Source organism: Hesperophylax consimilis, chromosome 8 (genome assembly GCF_061612785.1).
Source record: "Hesperophylax consimilis isolate HC1 chromosome 8, BYU_Hcon_1.0, whole genome shotgun sequence".
NCBI lineage: Eukaryota > Metazoa > Arthropoda > Insecta > Trichoptera > Limnephilidae > Hesperophylax > Hesperophylax consimilis.
Window position 1 is genome coordinate 9941986 of NC_142843.1, and position 16969 is coordinate 9958954.

Consider the following 16969-nt stretch of genomic DNA (forward strand, 5'->3'; position numbering starts at 1 on the left):
TGAACATAATAATAAAAATACACAAAATATAAATACGCAAGATACAAATAGTTAAGCCAATATCAATAAAATATTTATAATAAAAATGTATTAAATTGTTGTTACAATAATTTATAAACTAGATAGAAATATGTAGTTGGTACATAAGGCCTTTGAAATTCGATAAGATAAAAATCATTTTCAAGTATGTACGTTCATATCACAGTAATTTATTTTTGTGGTATTATCCGTGTTGCGATACATTCTTCTTTAATAATAATAATAATTGGATAATTTATATAGCGCCGTTTTTGTGAAAAATCACCTCAAGGGCGCTGTACAAATATATAATACATTCCTACAATGATCTATGTTATTATTAACTATATATGGAGATAATATACAGTACCATACTTGCCTGGTAGGTCACTTAAGATTAACACTCAATTAACATTAACAAATTTTTTATTTGCGAAATTTAGTTACAGGATTTAGGACATAATTGGAAAATTGGAAATAATTGGACTTTCTCTCAGGAATGGAATATTTAATTTAAGGGTATATAGAGCTTAAACCACTCAGAACATTAGAACGTCAAAAGACGTAAATATGATAATAGCGGTCAAGTCTTTTCACGTAAACGCGCGAGATTTTACAAAAATCGATTTATTTCCATCACTAGTATACGGATTGCCATGATTTAAAAAACAGAGTATCGATAATGAATAACGCTACGCGTCTGTATTCAAGAATATCTATGGAGTGTAGAGGTGCATTATCTAAGTCGATTGGATCTGTCATCTTGTTCGTTCATAATTTATTGCGTTTCTAAATAATTTATTAAAAATATTTTAGTTTGGACGGTTAATATTTTGAGGTGACTAATAGTTTTTAATTATATTTCTTCAATATATAAAGTGTTATTTCTTTATGATACTCAGAAAAAAGTACATTTTTCACAGCTTTGAAATAATGGTCAGCGATTTTTACATATTTTTGACGTTTTCAGAAAATGTATATTTAGAAACGCAAATATTTACGTATAACAATACAATACGATAGTGAATTTCATAATCTTTCCAAAACATTTTTTAGAATGAGGCTACGTTTCCCAAAACGTGAGTTGTGAAGCTTTTAACAAAACTCGTAAATATCACAAAAATTTTCACGTTTTGACAGTTCGCAAAGGAACACAAAGTAAATAATAGTCTTTGTCCGAGAGGTTAAAAGGTAAGTTTTTAGTTTAGAGCTGAATTCTGTTGGACTTGTTATGGATCTTAGTTCCGGAGGAAGTTTATTCCAAGCCTTCGGCCCAGATGCTCCGAAAGCGAAATCACCAAACTTAGTATTTGGCTTGCGCTTAGGTTCCATCAGTCTGCCTACAGCTGATGATGTTGCTGATCTAAGAGTTGACTGCCTCAGACCAGTGTTTTCTGGTCTGTTCAGTTCTGTTCAGAGATGTAGGGTGGGGTCATTTCATTGATGGATTTAAACTCCATCCAGCAATTTGTACTGGATTCTTTCAGGGCACTTGAGCCAGTGAAGGTTACGAAGGTGTTCTGAAATGTGCGAATATTTAGAAACCCCGGTTATGAGCCATGCTGCTGCATTAAACACTGATTGAAGTTTGTCAATTTGATATTTTGGAAGGCTGGCATAAATGCCGAGACGTGAGACTATGTAAGAGTTGATGAGTAGTTTTGTTGCTTCTATAGGAAGGTTTCTTCCGACAGACTTGAGTTGTCTTAGGTGAAAAAAACCGGTGCTTACAGTCCTATTTATTTGACTTTTAAACGAAAAATCTGAATCTAAATTGACATCGAGAAGTTTGTCTGTTGTTTTTGAGATGATATCGCTGCCGAAAATAGAAATAGGTGGGTGAATCGTCTGTGAAATGTTGATGTTTGTTTGTGGTCGCCCAGAGAAACTCAGTCTTAGATGGATTCAGCTTCAGCTTGTTTGAAGACATCCAACGAGTTATTGCTTCTAGACATTTAGTTATACGGATCTTGGGACTATTGCTTTCATTTGGAGGGCAGTACAAATAAACTTGCTGATCATCAGCGTAGCAGTGAGATAAGAGACCTAATGACTTGATTATTTTGTCGACATCATTTGTAAAAAGGATGAAGAGAGGTGGACCCAAAACAGATCCCTGGGGTACCCCTGAAGAAAGTGTTGTGAAGTTAGACAATTTATTTCCAACCTTCAAGGCTTGTAAGCGATTGGATAGATAGGATATACAGAATTCAAACCAAATGTTTCCTCTAATCTCCTAATGAGGAATTCGTGATCAATCGTGTCAAACGCTGAACTCATGTCTAGGAGTGAGATAAGTGATAACTTACCTGACTCTACGGCAAGAGTTATGTCTGATAGCATACGAAGTAGTCCGGTTTCGGTTGAGTGGAACTTTCTGTATGCAGATTGACGATTAGCGAATAATTTATTTGAATTAAAGTGACTGGTTATTTGTGCAGCAGCAATTGCCAACGTTTCGGACAGCATTAAGGTGTCCATCATCAGGGCAGATGTGGACACTGTAATGCTGTCCGAAACATCATCAGGGCAGATGTGGACACTGTAATGCTGTCCGAAACATCATCAGGGCAGATGTGGACACTGTAATGCTGTCCGAAACATCATCAGGGCAGATGATGGACACTGTAATGCTGTCCGAAACATCATTAGGGCAGATGTGGACACTGTAATGCTGTCCGAAACATCATCAGGGCAGATGATGGACACTGCAATGCTGTCCGAAAGGTTGGCTAAAGAAACAGGTAGCGCAACACGGCATAATACCCCAAAAATAAATTACTATATAATTGAAGTGAAAGTTTCAGATCACATCTACGTTCATATTGTTTAAAATTTGTTATGTAAACTATGTAAACTTTGTAAACTATGTAAACTTTGTATTGGGAATGCAAAACATAATTGGAATGAGATATATTTTTTTTTTTTATTTTAAAAAGAAAGACAAACATTCCTGGGTTACGAATAACCCAACAATGTTTGAAAATCTCCTACTACCACCACAGAAAGCCGAAAATGTTGCTTGTGTTGTGATGGAGGACTTAGCCAGCCGAGGAATCGAACACGGGACGCTCGGGTGAGACCCAAGCGCTATGCCCACTCAACCACTGACCGGTCAATGTTTATAAATGTTTTATATGTTAATGTCCATCTAGTTGTTCATTTAGGTACGCCTAGATAAGTCCAGGAGTTCACAACAATCGAGCATTCTTTTAAATGTTCAAAATTATCCTCACGTTTTTACGTAATTTTTTAAATATTTATTAACTCTTTGCACGCGGCCGTATCAACTGTTGTTACGGCAAAAAGTCTATACTCACACGCGGCTGTATCAACAGTTGATACGGCAACTTTGACGGCCGATATTCCCGCTCTCTTTCGTCATAAATGTATTTCTTGCTCACTTGGACATTTGTAGAACTATCACGATGCTGACATCTACAAGAATTTCTCAAAAATAAAATTTTATTTCATAAAAAAAGATCGATAACCAAGTGCGCCTCTTCGCGCCTTTTAGTCCTTTAGTTTACATTTTTGTCAACGGATGGCGTTAGTACTAGTTTGTCATTTACAACTTTTCATAACTAAGAATGATAAGTGATCATGGTGTCCCACTTGTGTCTATAAACACAGTGGCCTAAGTACACACACACCGAGAGTGGTTTATTTATGACGCCGAGTGAATGGCGGGACCACATTCAAAAGATACGGTACGTCTTTGTATGAAATTTTATGTTTTTGTTTTTATAAACATATAAGAGTGTTGACACACGAAGATTTGTTTTCATATTGTGGAGAATAATCTGTTCTGTCTATATAGTCCAATAAATCATGCCAGAATGCTATAATTTGACATTTAATTGCATGCATAGGTATTTGAAAATATGTACCGCGTACGGGTATAGATAAAACGGAGCATATTAACGCGTTCAAAAGGTTAATCGTACCATCATGGCATCTACCACCAGCATATAGAGTTTAATGTTACGTGAAAATGGAAAATTTTCAAAATTATATTCTAAATTATAAACAAATTTGACGGACCGACCAGGATGCAAGGCCATCCAAGGTCGTCTCTAGATAATAACTGAATTTAGTTTACTTTCATCCAAGGCCGTTATATGAACAAAAATAATGAAATATTGTCTACGGAATCACAAACCTCATAACTATTCCATTTAGAATGCGTAAACCTACCCTGAACATGCGGGCGGCCAGGCTTTCACCATACTGTCCGCGCCCCCAGGGGGACATGGACGCCAGCAGCTGGCGGAACTGGCCAAAGTCCAGCGGGTATGCGTCGCAGGGGGAGCCCCCATCCACGCGCTCGTGGGGCGTGCGCCGTGCCCACAGCAGCTCCTCACGCACTACCGATATCACCTCCTGCAAAAAGTAAAAGTCAATTATTCTAAGAAAAAAAAAACATAAATCCAAATCTTTACTGTACAGAACTTATTACTTGTGACTGCATAACCCAAACAACTGGAGAAATTACAATGTATACAGAAGTTATCACTTGTGACTGCAAAACCCAAACAACTGGAGAAATTACAATGTACACAGAACATATCACTTGTGACTGCAAAACCCCAACAACTGGAGAAATTACAATGTACACAGAACTTATCACTTGCGACTGCAAAACCCCAACAACTGGAGAAATTACAATGTACACAGAACTTATCACTTGCGACTGCAAAACCCCAACAACTGGAGAAATTACAATGTACACAGAACTTATCACTTGTGACTGCAAAACCCCAACAACTGGAGAAATTATATGTAATTAATGGATCTACCTGAAGGGTTTTAACCACTAATTCTTGACCATATTTGGACTTAAAAATGTAGATGTTATTTCAATTGATTTTGCCTATTTTGTCTGATGATATTTTTTTCAATTAAAAACAAAACAAACAAAAAAATTGCCTTACGGGTTAAGTGGTACTCACTCCATCTGGTTCCAGCAGCACCGTACAGCCGAGACAGCGCGTATCATGTTATCTGTTGCGACGTGTGGCAGTGTGATTAGTAGTAATGTGTGACAGAAAAATAAATTTAAATATATACCATCAGACAGCAAAATGACACATACATTTTTTTACTTCCAATATGCTCAAAAATCGCTGGTTAAAATCCTTCAGGTACGTAATGAAACACCCTGTATGTGCGATCATATCTAATATTATTTGATTAAAAAATTATTTGAAGACAAACATTCTCGGGTTACGAATAACCTGACAATATTTTAAAATCTCCTAATAACATCTTTAAAAGTGGAAGATGTTGCTTGTGCAATGATGGAGAATTTGGCCAACCAAGAAATTGAATCCACGACACCTGGGTGGGAACTCGACACACTAGTCAATTCGGTCGACTAAGTTAAATGGGTACTTCATACAGTTTAAAATAGCTGCATTGACCTAGAAAAATCAGACACAAATGAAGCTGTGAAAATTTCACGACGCCAGTCACCGTTCTAGTGTTTATGCTGTCTCAGCACACAGATTTTTTACTTTATAGTCTAAGATGGTGACCTTCAACGGAAGAAGATAAATTCACGAGAATGGCGTTTACCTGCAGCTCCTCCTGTGAATAGAAGCCGTCCTGCTGCATGGAACGGATGGCGTTCCTCTCAACGCCCTGCTCCAGTGTGCTAATGACCCTCAGGCGGTGCTTCAGTCTCCGCTGCTCGATGGACTCGCTGCTCATGCCGCCGAACCGGCGATATGACTCGTACACCAGTGTCTGCACTCTGATCACCTGGAAGATTAAAGGCACCCAGGTACATTCCAATCTTCTTCCTCCCCATCTCCTACTCCTCTCCACTTCCTTCAGCCTCACAACACACCCGAAATTGGGGATGAAATAGTCTTACTAGCTTCAGACCTCAAAAGTAGAACTCTTCTGCAGCACTCGATAAAAGCTTTGTAATAATTATGGTTCTGCTGCTGAGAACTCCGCTGTAGCGATTTTTTTGAAGTATGCGTCGTTTCCGAGAAGGTTACAACAAAGTCATCAGCAGTATGCCTTTAAATTTTCTTAAGCAGAAGGTACATAATTCAACAGCAGTCCTACTCAATAGCAACAGTTTAAGAAGAAACAAAAACATCCAAGTATTTTAATAGAGGTTTAATGGAGGTTTGTGATTTGACACATGCTATCACATATCTTTTGTCACAATACACATGTTTTGTGAAGTCAAGGAAAATAATCTTTGGGTTTACACTATCAAGTATACAAGTGTTCGCGTTATGACACAATAGACAGGCTACATACTACTGCAAATCATAACTTAATTTCCCAGTCCGTTGTGTCATATCGCATCTCTGATAAAAGACGTAATATGTATGTTGTGTCATACCTCATTTCCTCTAAAATGACATCAAGAGACGTTGTGTCTGTGAATGTGTTAATTGTCGTGATATTTTGGAACTTCTTCAGTGGTTCCCGCACTGCTGAGTATCGTGACCCCCCGACTCCAATTGCTTTAATGAACCAGGCTCCATCACTCCCACAGACAGCGATGCCTGTGACATCAGCCCAACACATTGATGGTATTTTGGATTGCCGCCATTAATAAGTATTCAAGATGGCTTACGAGCTCAATGTTTATCAGAAACATTCAAATTCAACAAATACATACATAAAACATACCTTGCTTCATCTGCACGATTAAAAAAATGCGAGTACATATTATTTACCGCTGAGCGATAGCTATCAAAAATTTGAACAGAATTCATGTGATTATAAATTAAAGAATAATTTTTTTTATAAAACCTATCGCTATAGCTTGAGTGATTATACTTCTTGTAATACTGAATTGAATGTCCGATCAATGATTGTATGAAGTAATTCACTAGTAATATTAGCATGAATGAATCTGACCTAAGTGTGAGAATAAAAATGTGACTGTTTATGTGGTATACCTTATTGGTAGATCGAGGTTCAGTGGTGACGGACACTGCTTCATCATTGTAGACTCCTTCCAGGTACTCCCCCAGGATCTGCATAGCTTCCCCATCGTCCCGGCAATTTATCAGCTTCTCCTTGTTCCAATCGAGGATCATCAGGGCCACCTGAAGCAAAGCGAATTTTTAATTTTAAGAACAGAAAAAAAAATCTTTGTCTCAAGGAAACTTTTTCAATTCCAGGCTACATGCAATCTTTATGGCTACTTTTCAATCATCAATCTTCAAAAATACTAAATTTGGTTGTGTGTCTGTCTGTCTGTCTGTATAACTCTGATCATAAATAAATCACTCACTAGATCGATATCTTCGGGCTTTTTGTATGAAACAAATTGGTCATAAAAAACCATATATATGCCAATATAGACAGTACAATTCTCATTCGGAGCCTACTTATTATACTATAGACCAATGAAAAACTCTGAAAGTCTATGGAATAAGAATAATAATTCAGAGTTTTTTTCATTGGTGGATATAGTTATACATATATGACAATATTCACAGTTCCAATTTTCAATCGGAGTTATAACTCCTTGACTCTGGTTCAATAATTTTTGATTTGCATTGAATTTAAGTGTCATTTTCAAAGTTGGAACAGATTGTGCGTAAATTCAGACAAGCGATAAAGTACCTGCTAATATACAAATTTAAACTGTATCTGGCACTAAACTTGTCACATTTATTTCGTACATAAACGTAAAGTACGGTCATACATCTCAATAATATTATTGGGGTGACGTGTTATATAGAAATTATTTCAGAAGATTGACTTATTTCGGTATAGGAAGTCTTATTTAATTTTTCTTCAATGCGTATAATTTTGATACAAAATCAAAATTGAGTACCGTGTCCTCAATGTGTACCATTTCTGCACACATTGAGCGGCCGGGACTCCCTTCGAAGTGGGGGCCCTAGAAAATTTGTTGAAATATTTCTTTCCAAGTCAAATGTGTACAATTTTTGACATAGACCCTCCAAATTGGTGGCCCTAGAAAATGTGTTGAAATAATTGTCATAAAAAAGGTCCCTGGCCAGGGGCCCTAGGCTATTGGATACTGTGATATTATAAAGTGTAAGATACTTTCAGTATTGCCTGGTCAGAGACCACCATTCAGGGTCGAAATATACAGCAGTAATGGAAAGTTATTATCAGATCTAAAGGCCAGACACTTCTCGAAATTTGTCTCAAATTGGAGATTACATAATATCCCCACTTGTTCCGGGTAGTTTTGACTCTGGTATAATATTAAATTTGTCTCAAATTGGAGATTACATAATATCCCCACTTGTTCCGGGTAGTTTTGACTCTGGTATAATATTAAATTTGTCTCAAATTGGAGATTACATAATATCCCCACTTGTTCCGGGTAGTTCTGACTCTGGTATAATATTAAATTTGTCTCAAATTGGAGATTACATAATATCCCCACTTGTTCCGGGTAGTTCTGACTCTGGTATAATATTAAATTTGTCTCAAATTGGAGATTACATAATATCCCCACTTGTTCCGGGTAGTTCTGACTCTGGTATAATATTAAATTTGTCTCAAATTGGAGATTACATAATATCCCCACTTGTTCCGGGTAGTTCTGACTCTGGTATAATATTAAATTTAAAAAAAGGAAAAAGTAATTAAATCTTGACCATTTAAGGAAGAGAATAATACTAAAGTTCTCTGCGATTGTCTGTAAGATAGTACCATGTTTTAATGTACCTAAATTGTACAACAAAATCCCCCCTGAATTAAACATAAAAACTTGTAATATATCATACATAGGCCCAATAATAACTAAATGGTTGATTGGACTGGGCAGAGGAGAATCTGAAAAAATGTTAAAAAACGTCACGTAATAAATAGACATAGACTAATCACGCACTATATATATCTTCCATTATTCTAATTATTGCTCATACACAATTGAAACATACACAACAGCTCAAGTTCGACTCTATCATAAGATTGTAACGATTAAACATCACAAATTAAAACATTAATGAGATATATTATAGACATAGACAAATCTCACACTTACTTTCACATATTTTTTGGTTTCTTGGAACGGGCAATTTGCCTAGTTAGGAACCAATAATTTCGACCTGATAAGGTACAATAATCAATAATCACAAAATATTTTAATTATATCTTGTATCATATTGTACTGTGTGTAAATTGAAATGAATAAATAAAATAAATAAATAAATGACTGGCCAACATGTTGAATCCTGCAGATAATGTACTCCAAGTCCCGTGAACAAGCACTCACCTGAAAGATAACCTTGGCCCCGTCGTAGAAGAAGCAGTCCATGATGTGGACAGCGCTCTCGTATGGCATAACGCTGATGAAGATGGTCAGGAACCAGGACAGTGATATCATCTCCATCATGCCGAGCTGCGCCAGCTTGGCGTGAAGGTCTGGGAGGTGCTCCCTGGTCAAGTCATCCAGAACTCCTTGATCAACCTGATTGAGAAAAAAAAACAGTACACAATAAGTCATTTTATACAATAATACTTTTGATTAATGTTAATTTTTTTTCAAAACTTCAACTACGAAAAGAAAATTAAGATTTAACAGAGAACATTTTTTTAAGAAAATTCAAAGAAGAGTTTTTTTTTTAATCATTTTTCAATTTATAATTACTCTATTGCTTTATTTTAAGAAAAGTTTCTAAAAACATTGATCTAATATACATTGAAACTCTCATACTGATAAAACCACATACATGTGTGGGTTTACTGTATCAATTGGATGAATGGTAACAAGAAACGTACACACATCTGATCATAGATGTTATTTATTCCTTGTTAACCATATCGACGGGTTCCAGGCTATTTGTATTAACCGACATTTTTTAAACTTTACACAAGAGCAGTTTAAAGTTTCGATTTTTAGAATAATTTTGACTTATCCATTATTTTTACTATTTAATAAGTCTTTGTCGTCAGGGTGTTTTCCAAAACAGTGGAAAAAAAGCTATCTTACGCCTATTCATAAAAAGGGAGATAAAAGCGATGTATCGAACTACAGACCAATATGTATATTGTCCGCTATTCCCAAACTATTTGAATCGTTAGTCCTAGATGTAATATGTAAACAAATTAATAATATTATTGTACCCAACCAGCATGGCTTTATCACAGGTAAATCCACCCTAAGTAACTTGATCATATACGAAAATTACATAACTGATTCTCTTGCCTTGAAGCATCAAGTGGATTCAATATATACTGATTTTTCCAAAGCATTTGACAAAGTTAGGCGACATATCCTTGTACAAAAATTAAGTATGTTGGGTATCAAGGGTAATCTGTTAAGTTGGATTGAAAGTTATCTTAGTAAAAGAGAGCTATGTGTCAAAATAAAATCTGTGGAATCTTACATTTTCGAAGCCACAAGTGGGGTCCCTCAGGGGTCTCACCTGGGACCAATTCTTTTTTTGTTATTTATTAATGATATTGTTAGCATATTTAAAGATGTAGAAGTTCTTCTTTTCGCAGATGATTTGAAAATATATAAAACAATACGCAGTTTAGACGATTGTTATGCTTTGCAACTTAATTTAAATAAACTATATCGTTGGTGCATCATCAACTCTCTGTTTCTTAATATTAAAAAATGTCAGGTCATTCGTTTTTGTAAAATACGAAATCATACAATTTATGAATATTCGCTTAATAATGTAAAATTGACAGCTGTCACTCAAATCAGGGACTTGGGTGTTATATTTGATGAACAGTTAACATTCAATCCGCATATAAATGAAATCACAAATAAAGCCCTAAAAATGCTTGGGTTTATATGTAGAACCGCATGTGACTTCAAGTCACTAGAATGTTTGAACACACTGTACACATCTTTAGTAAGAAGTCAAGTAGAGTATAATTCGCCTATTTGGTCCCCGTTTTATAAAGTACATTCCAACAATATTGAAAGGGTACAACACAAATTTTTAAGATTTATTAACTTTAAACTAAATATTCCAATCCAAAATATAAATTATATCCAACTCATGCATCAACTAAATTTGATTACGCTATCAGATAGGCGAATTATCTCCGACCTTGTTCTACTAAATAAAATTATTAATTATAGAATCGACAGCCCTGAAATTCTTGCCACAATAAAATTATTTGTACCTTCCAAAAATACGAGACAAAATTCCACCTTTTTCTGTAACAATTTCAAATCTAATTATCATGCGCACATATCGTTAAATCGAATACAAAATTTTGGTAATAAATTTGGTAATGTTGTTGATATATTTAGAGATTCCGTAGCAGTGCTCAAACGAAATCTACATAAACACTTTGCTGATATGTATGACTTCTCCACTCCATAGTAAAAAACCCATTTTTTAGCTTCTGTTTTTTCACTCTTTTCTTTTATGACTTCTTTTATGATTTTTTAACTTTAATATATATGTTTTAACTTTAAAAATTAATATTGTAATTTAAATAACAATTCGAATATGATTTTAAGTCCCTATAAATGCTGATTAATTTCAATCCATTTATTTTTCTAAGTAAGTAAAAAAAGAAAAAAAAACTGTTCTCCATAATGGTATTCTGTATTATTTGTAAAACATTTATGTACTACAGATATAATAACTATTTTATTTATATATGTACGTAAACTTTTCAATGTCACATAGTTAATGTAATAACACTAATAACAATGTATGTAAAAGCCCAATGGGCGTTTAAATAAAATAAATAAATAAATAAATAAATAAATAAATAAAAAAAAATATAACTTTAGCAAATCACATTATTTTTTTAAAAAGAAGGATATTACTGTTTTTATAACATATTCCCCATATTCGGATTCATTTTTTTTTCTAATATTCCTATTTTTAACGAAGATAAATGTCGCTTAATACAAAATGACCTATATTTTACTTTTTTTTGTTCCAGGCTAAATGACTTAACCGCCTAAGATTATTGTTTCTTATTCTAGGCTAAATGACTAAACCGCCTAGGTTTATTATTTCTTGTTCCAAGCTAAATGACTTAACCGCCTAGGTTTATTATTTCTTGTTCCAAGCTAAATGACTTAACCGCCTAGGTTTATTATTTCTTGTTCCAAGCTAAATGACTTAACCGCCTAGGCATGCAAATAATGGCTCTAAGCTAAGTGCTTTAATCGAAGAGTTGGTCATATTTCAAACCTAAGCTAACTGATTTAAATACCATATCTTAAACTTATTAATGTATGGCTAATTAGTTAATGCGACTGATATTTTTTTAATAAATTGTTTGTAATCATACTTGAAAAATGAAGTTTGTAGAAATTGGCGGTTAAAACATTGATAAATTAAAAGGTACCTACATACATAGGGTGTACCTATCTTGTTAATAATAATGAAATGAGAAATAAAACACACATTATAAATTGTTCAAAGATAAGTTTTTTTATTTAAAATGGCAATCACCTAGGAACAGCAGTAACTTCTTAGCTTACCAAGGTAACAACTAATGTTTTTATCACAATTGCATAGGAATCAGAAGTTAAACAGTCTTTTTATCACGTAGCCTACAGTCTTATTACCTGAAATAATTATTCTCATTCTTCTTCATTTCTAAACTTTAACATTTAAGTATTTAAGAACTGTACCTACTTTTTAAAAAACAAAAGAAAAATCTCTTCAATTACAAAAAAAGGTTCTATAGAACCAAACGAAAATAATTTCTTTTAAAAATAATAACAATAAAAATGAAAATATTTACGAGCGTTTCTTTGGTTTTCATTTCTTTACATAATTTCTTCTATATTTTTTTCTAACTTTCTCAGTAATCAAATCAAAAACATCACTCGTTAAAAAAAAAGTTTAGAAGTTTTCTTATCTATTATAGATACTATCCTTAGTTTCTCTTCAATAACAAAAATAATTTTTATCTCCTATGACAATAATTGTAGTTCAAGACAGTAACAAAAAAATTGTTATAATAATCAAAATTATAAAAAATAACATCTTAGTTAAAATTCAACCAATCTTTTCCTTCTTACTTTCTAATTTATTTTTCTTCTTCTTTATACTTAAACACTTGTTATTTTCCCATCAGACATAATGGCTTAATTTGGCAGGTCTGTTTCGTCTTCAATATCAGTATCGATCAGTGTATCTTTGCCAGTATTGCTGGATGGTAGGTTGATATATTCTAAATGAAATATTCTTGGGATAGCACCAGTGTCACATAGCTTTTTCAGGTCATTATATTTTGCTTTTGTGATAGGAAGCTTTGATTTATATTTTGCATTGAGTTGTTTCAGTTTTGCATAAATTTGTATGTACTCTTCTTTTACATCATCTTGCATGCTATATTTGACGATCATCACGTTTGGCGTAGACTTCTTGAATGTTGCTACACGAATCTTGCTTATTTTACCGACAAGGTTTCCCTTGAAATATTTTTCGGACAATTCCTCATAATTCTTGAAGTCTTCATGTGTAAGGCCTTCCACCTGATAGGGTCCTGGATCCTTTCTAGCTAGCTGACAAATTGTCAGCCACTGTGAAGGCGCCCATACCGTTGTGTGTCGAACAGAATTTTCTATTGTAGCGTGAATACTGTCTACTGTCATCTCTGTGTCCCGGCAGCAGATAATTCATCTGTATAGTTTCTAAATTTTTCGACATCAACAAAGCGTTGTGGATGGCTGCCAATACGATCTTGTTTTTATTTTGCCCAGGGCATGAATCCGAGTACAAAATTAAACTTTTAACGGTTTCACGTTCATCAACGTTGTCTATGTACTTTTGCAAAATAGTGGAAATCTCATTACCACCTCTTTTGCCTTCCGTTTCTCCCCAAACATAGCAGAAACCCTTGCGGGTTACACTTTCGTAAAAACACAAGTTAAAAACTGTGTATTTTCTTGAATAAAAGAGTGTCATGCCGCTTCCATATGGGGTATTCAATACCTTTTGAAGGTCAAACGAGGTACAAATAATGGAACTATTCTTTTTTGGAAGTTCTCTATGACATTCTAACCTTTTCTTTGAGGCATCTTTCTCTTCCAAATGCTCCTTCATTTCTTCATTCTCAGTTATATCTTTGCCTTCAAAACGTAAACATTTAAGACATTTGTCTTTTTTCGGAACATGGAATCCAATATTGAACTCATCAGTAAAAATTTCACGGAAAATCCTCTCACTTACATAATCAACCCCTTTGCTGGCTTGATTTTCTTTATAAATGCGGTAGAGATTTTTTATGTTTTTAAATTCTACTGGCAGGTATAATCTCGTGCTATCCTTCCTACAGTAATGTGAAGGAAGTGCCGGTAATTGTTTTATAAAATTGACAGCTGAGGCCTTGACTGTGTCAGATGTCTTATTTTTTGGAATAACTCTTCCTCTTGATTCAGTTTTTGCTGATCCCATAGATGCATTTGAGAGAGTGTAGTAAACGTATTGCTGAGTAATATCCAGAGTTTTTAGCCAAAATTGTTGACATACAGGGCGTCGACCCTCTCCATCGTTAATAAAATATTTAAAAGTATTGTCTCTTGAATTACTCTCTTTGGTTCTTTTTCTTTTGATTTCTACCTTTGATGACATTCCTACTAACCAATCTTTTTTTCTTTCAGCGGACAAGGCCCAAAAATGATCAAATAATCCTTTCCTTCTTTCTTCACTAATCTCTCCACAATTATTCCCACATTTTTTTCCAACGCAAGGGTTTTCATGTAGTCTCTTTTCTTGAACGATTGATCCATCTTTTTTTGTATATTGCTGGCCAGATTTTTTCAATTGGTTATAAAGTTTTTTTTTGTTCTGTCTCTTTTTTCTTATACCATCTTCACCAACTGTTGTCTCTTGTGATCTTTTCTTATTTTTCTTCTGTCTTTTCGTTGGATTATCAAGTTCACTTTCGCTAGAAGATTCGTCACCAGTCTCTTTCCACGACGAGGAATCCCATACGAAATCTTCCTGATCAGATAAAAAATCCACATAACTTTTCTTCATCGCAGCCTGTTTACTTTTCTTTTTTTTGGGTTGTGGTTCTTCATTGTCAGGAAAACTTGGTAAGTCTTCATCTTGGGCATTTCCTTCTTCTAAAGACTTTCTAATAATATTATTATCCATATCTTTATCAGGAATAATTTCCATTATCGTAGGTGTGAGATGTTCCCTATTTTCTAAAGATTCATTTTTTTCTCTTTCTTTTTCTTGACTGAGTTGATTGTGTAATTTTTCTTCTTGTTGAAAGCGCACTACTTCAGTTTTAGAAAGATTTTCTGTGTCTTCTTTATTTTGTGTCCTATCAATATCCATCCACAGCGAGGAATACCATACGAAATCTTCCTGATCAGATAAAAAATCCTCATAACTTTTCTTCATCACAGCCTGTTTACTTTTCTTTTTTTTAGGTTGTGGTTCTTCATTGTCAGGAAAACTTGGTAAGTCTTCATCTTGGGCATTTCCTTCTTCTAAAGACTTTCTAATAATATTATTATCCATATCTTTATCAGGAATAATTTCCATTATCGTAGGTGTGAGATGTTCCCTATTTTCTAAAGATTCATCTTTTTCTCTTTCTTTTTCTCGACTGGGTTGACTGTGTAATTTTTCTTCTTGTTGAAAGCGCACTACTTCAGTTTTAGAAAGATTTTTTGTGTCTTCTTTATTTTGTGTCCTATCAATATCCAGATTTCGCTCAACCGTTTTCATTCTTTTTACTTTTTCTGGTGTTTCAGGTTCCGAACAATTTTTCCGTTCTGTTTCCATTATTAGGTGTCAAACTGTAAAATAGTTAAGATAATATTAAATTTATTAAAATAAAATGGGTAGTATTTAATCGGGTAACAATAAATTCCCATTTTGGGTATAAATGCTAAGTGGGCGACGGACTGAGGGCGAATATAAGAATTGAAAATGAGTGACTTTAAAATACAAACTGAGTAACTAGTTATCAGAACGGGCGACCAAATATCTATTTGGGCGACAACCTTAGGGCACACAAAACATTTAAAATTTGGCATACATTTTATTTAAAAAAGGCGACTATTAACCTAATCAAGATGACAAAAATACTATGTTGGGCAACGAACCAAGGGCTCACAAAAAAAACAAAGGCTAATGGTTAATTGCTGTGTGGGAGCACCCTAATACCTGTGGTTACAGCCTCGTCGTCGCCGTTCTGCTGTTTCCAAAAAAGATATACTTATGCTCAAATAGTATTACAGTATCCCAAAATATTTTATCGTCACCCACAAAAACATCCCAAAAGATGTTTTTTGAAGCCCTCATTGTATTAGCCTATATCAGTTATATAGTTACCTACTTAGTTACTTAATATTCAATGTTTTTCTTCAAAATGTGAAACAAATGTATGTTTAAATAATAAAACGTAATAAACTCACCATAAAATCCAAAATTGACGACAAATGCTCTGCGCAGCTCCCAAAAAACATTAAAACACGTACGAACTGGCTCACGATTTGCGTCAACTAAATCGTTCGACCGCGAGGCGACCGGCGCGGGGAGATGCGCGGCGAGGTGGGATACGCCTGAAGCGCCCGCGTCGGGTGGCGGGGGCATTTAAACTCGCGCGGTTTATCGCGATGGTGCCAAAATCATTGTTTTAACCAACGTCATAATAGTCAATCCATATGAAATGTTGATTGTATTAATGTGTATACTATTCTTATTCCGTTTAAGATAAACTGTTTGAAGTACTAGAACTTTACTTTTGTTATAACTGAAACGACACTGCAAATCAAATATTGAATAACAAAATATGTTTAACCATACTCTTTAAATGTTTACTGTTGAAATCCTAAATAGTTCATGCGACCGACATAATCATTATCTACTGCAAGCTAAATGGTTGAAGTGACAACATCTAACATTTCATGTACAGAGCTAAATGTATGGACCGACACTAGGTATGAATTTGACAATGAGGCTAAATGTATTAAACGACATTCTTGTATATTTATAAGGTAAAGCTAATTGTATTAAGCGACACTGGATAA

General features: G+C 34.5%; 1 protein-coding gene and 1 pseudogene across 1 annotated transcript in view; both read right to left on the reverse strand.

The window, feature by feature from the left end:
* Positions 1–16969, reverse strand: part of Tbc1d8-9 (TBC1 domain family member 8/9) — a 47363-nt gene that overhangs the window by 12658 nt on the left and 17736 nt on the right. Inside the window, exons 11-14 of the mRNA XM_089634858.1 lie at positions 9254–9448; positions 6948–7097; positions 5596–5781; positions 4216–4401 (exon numbers count right to left, since the gene is read on the reverse strand). Of these exons, the coding sequence (XP_089490984.1) occupies positions 4216–4401; positions 5596–5781; positions 6948–7097; positions 9254–9448 (717 nt within the window). The remainder of the gene's footprint in view (positions 1–4215; positions 4402–5595; positions 5782–6947; positions 7098–9253; positions 9449–16969) is intronic.
* On the reverse strand, positions 12980–16487 carry LOC149421542 (uncharacterized; annotated as a pseudogene).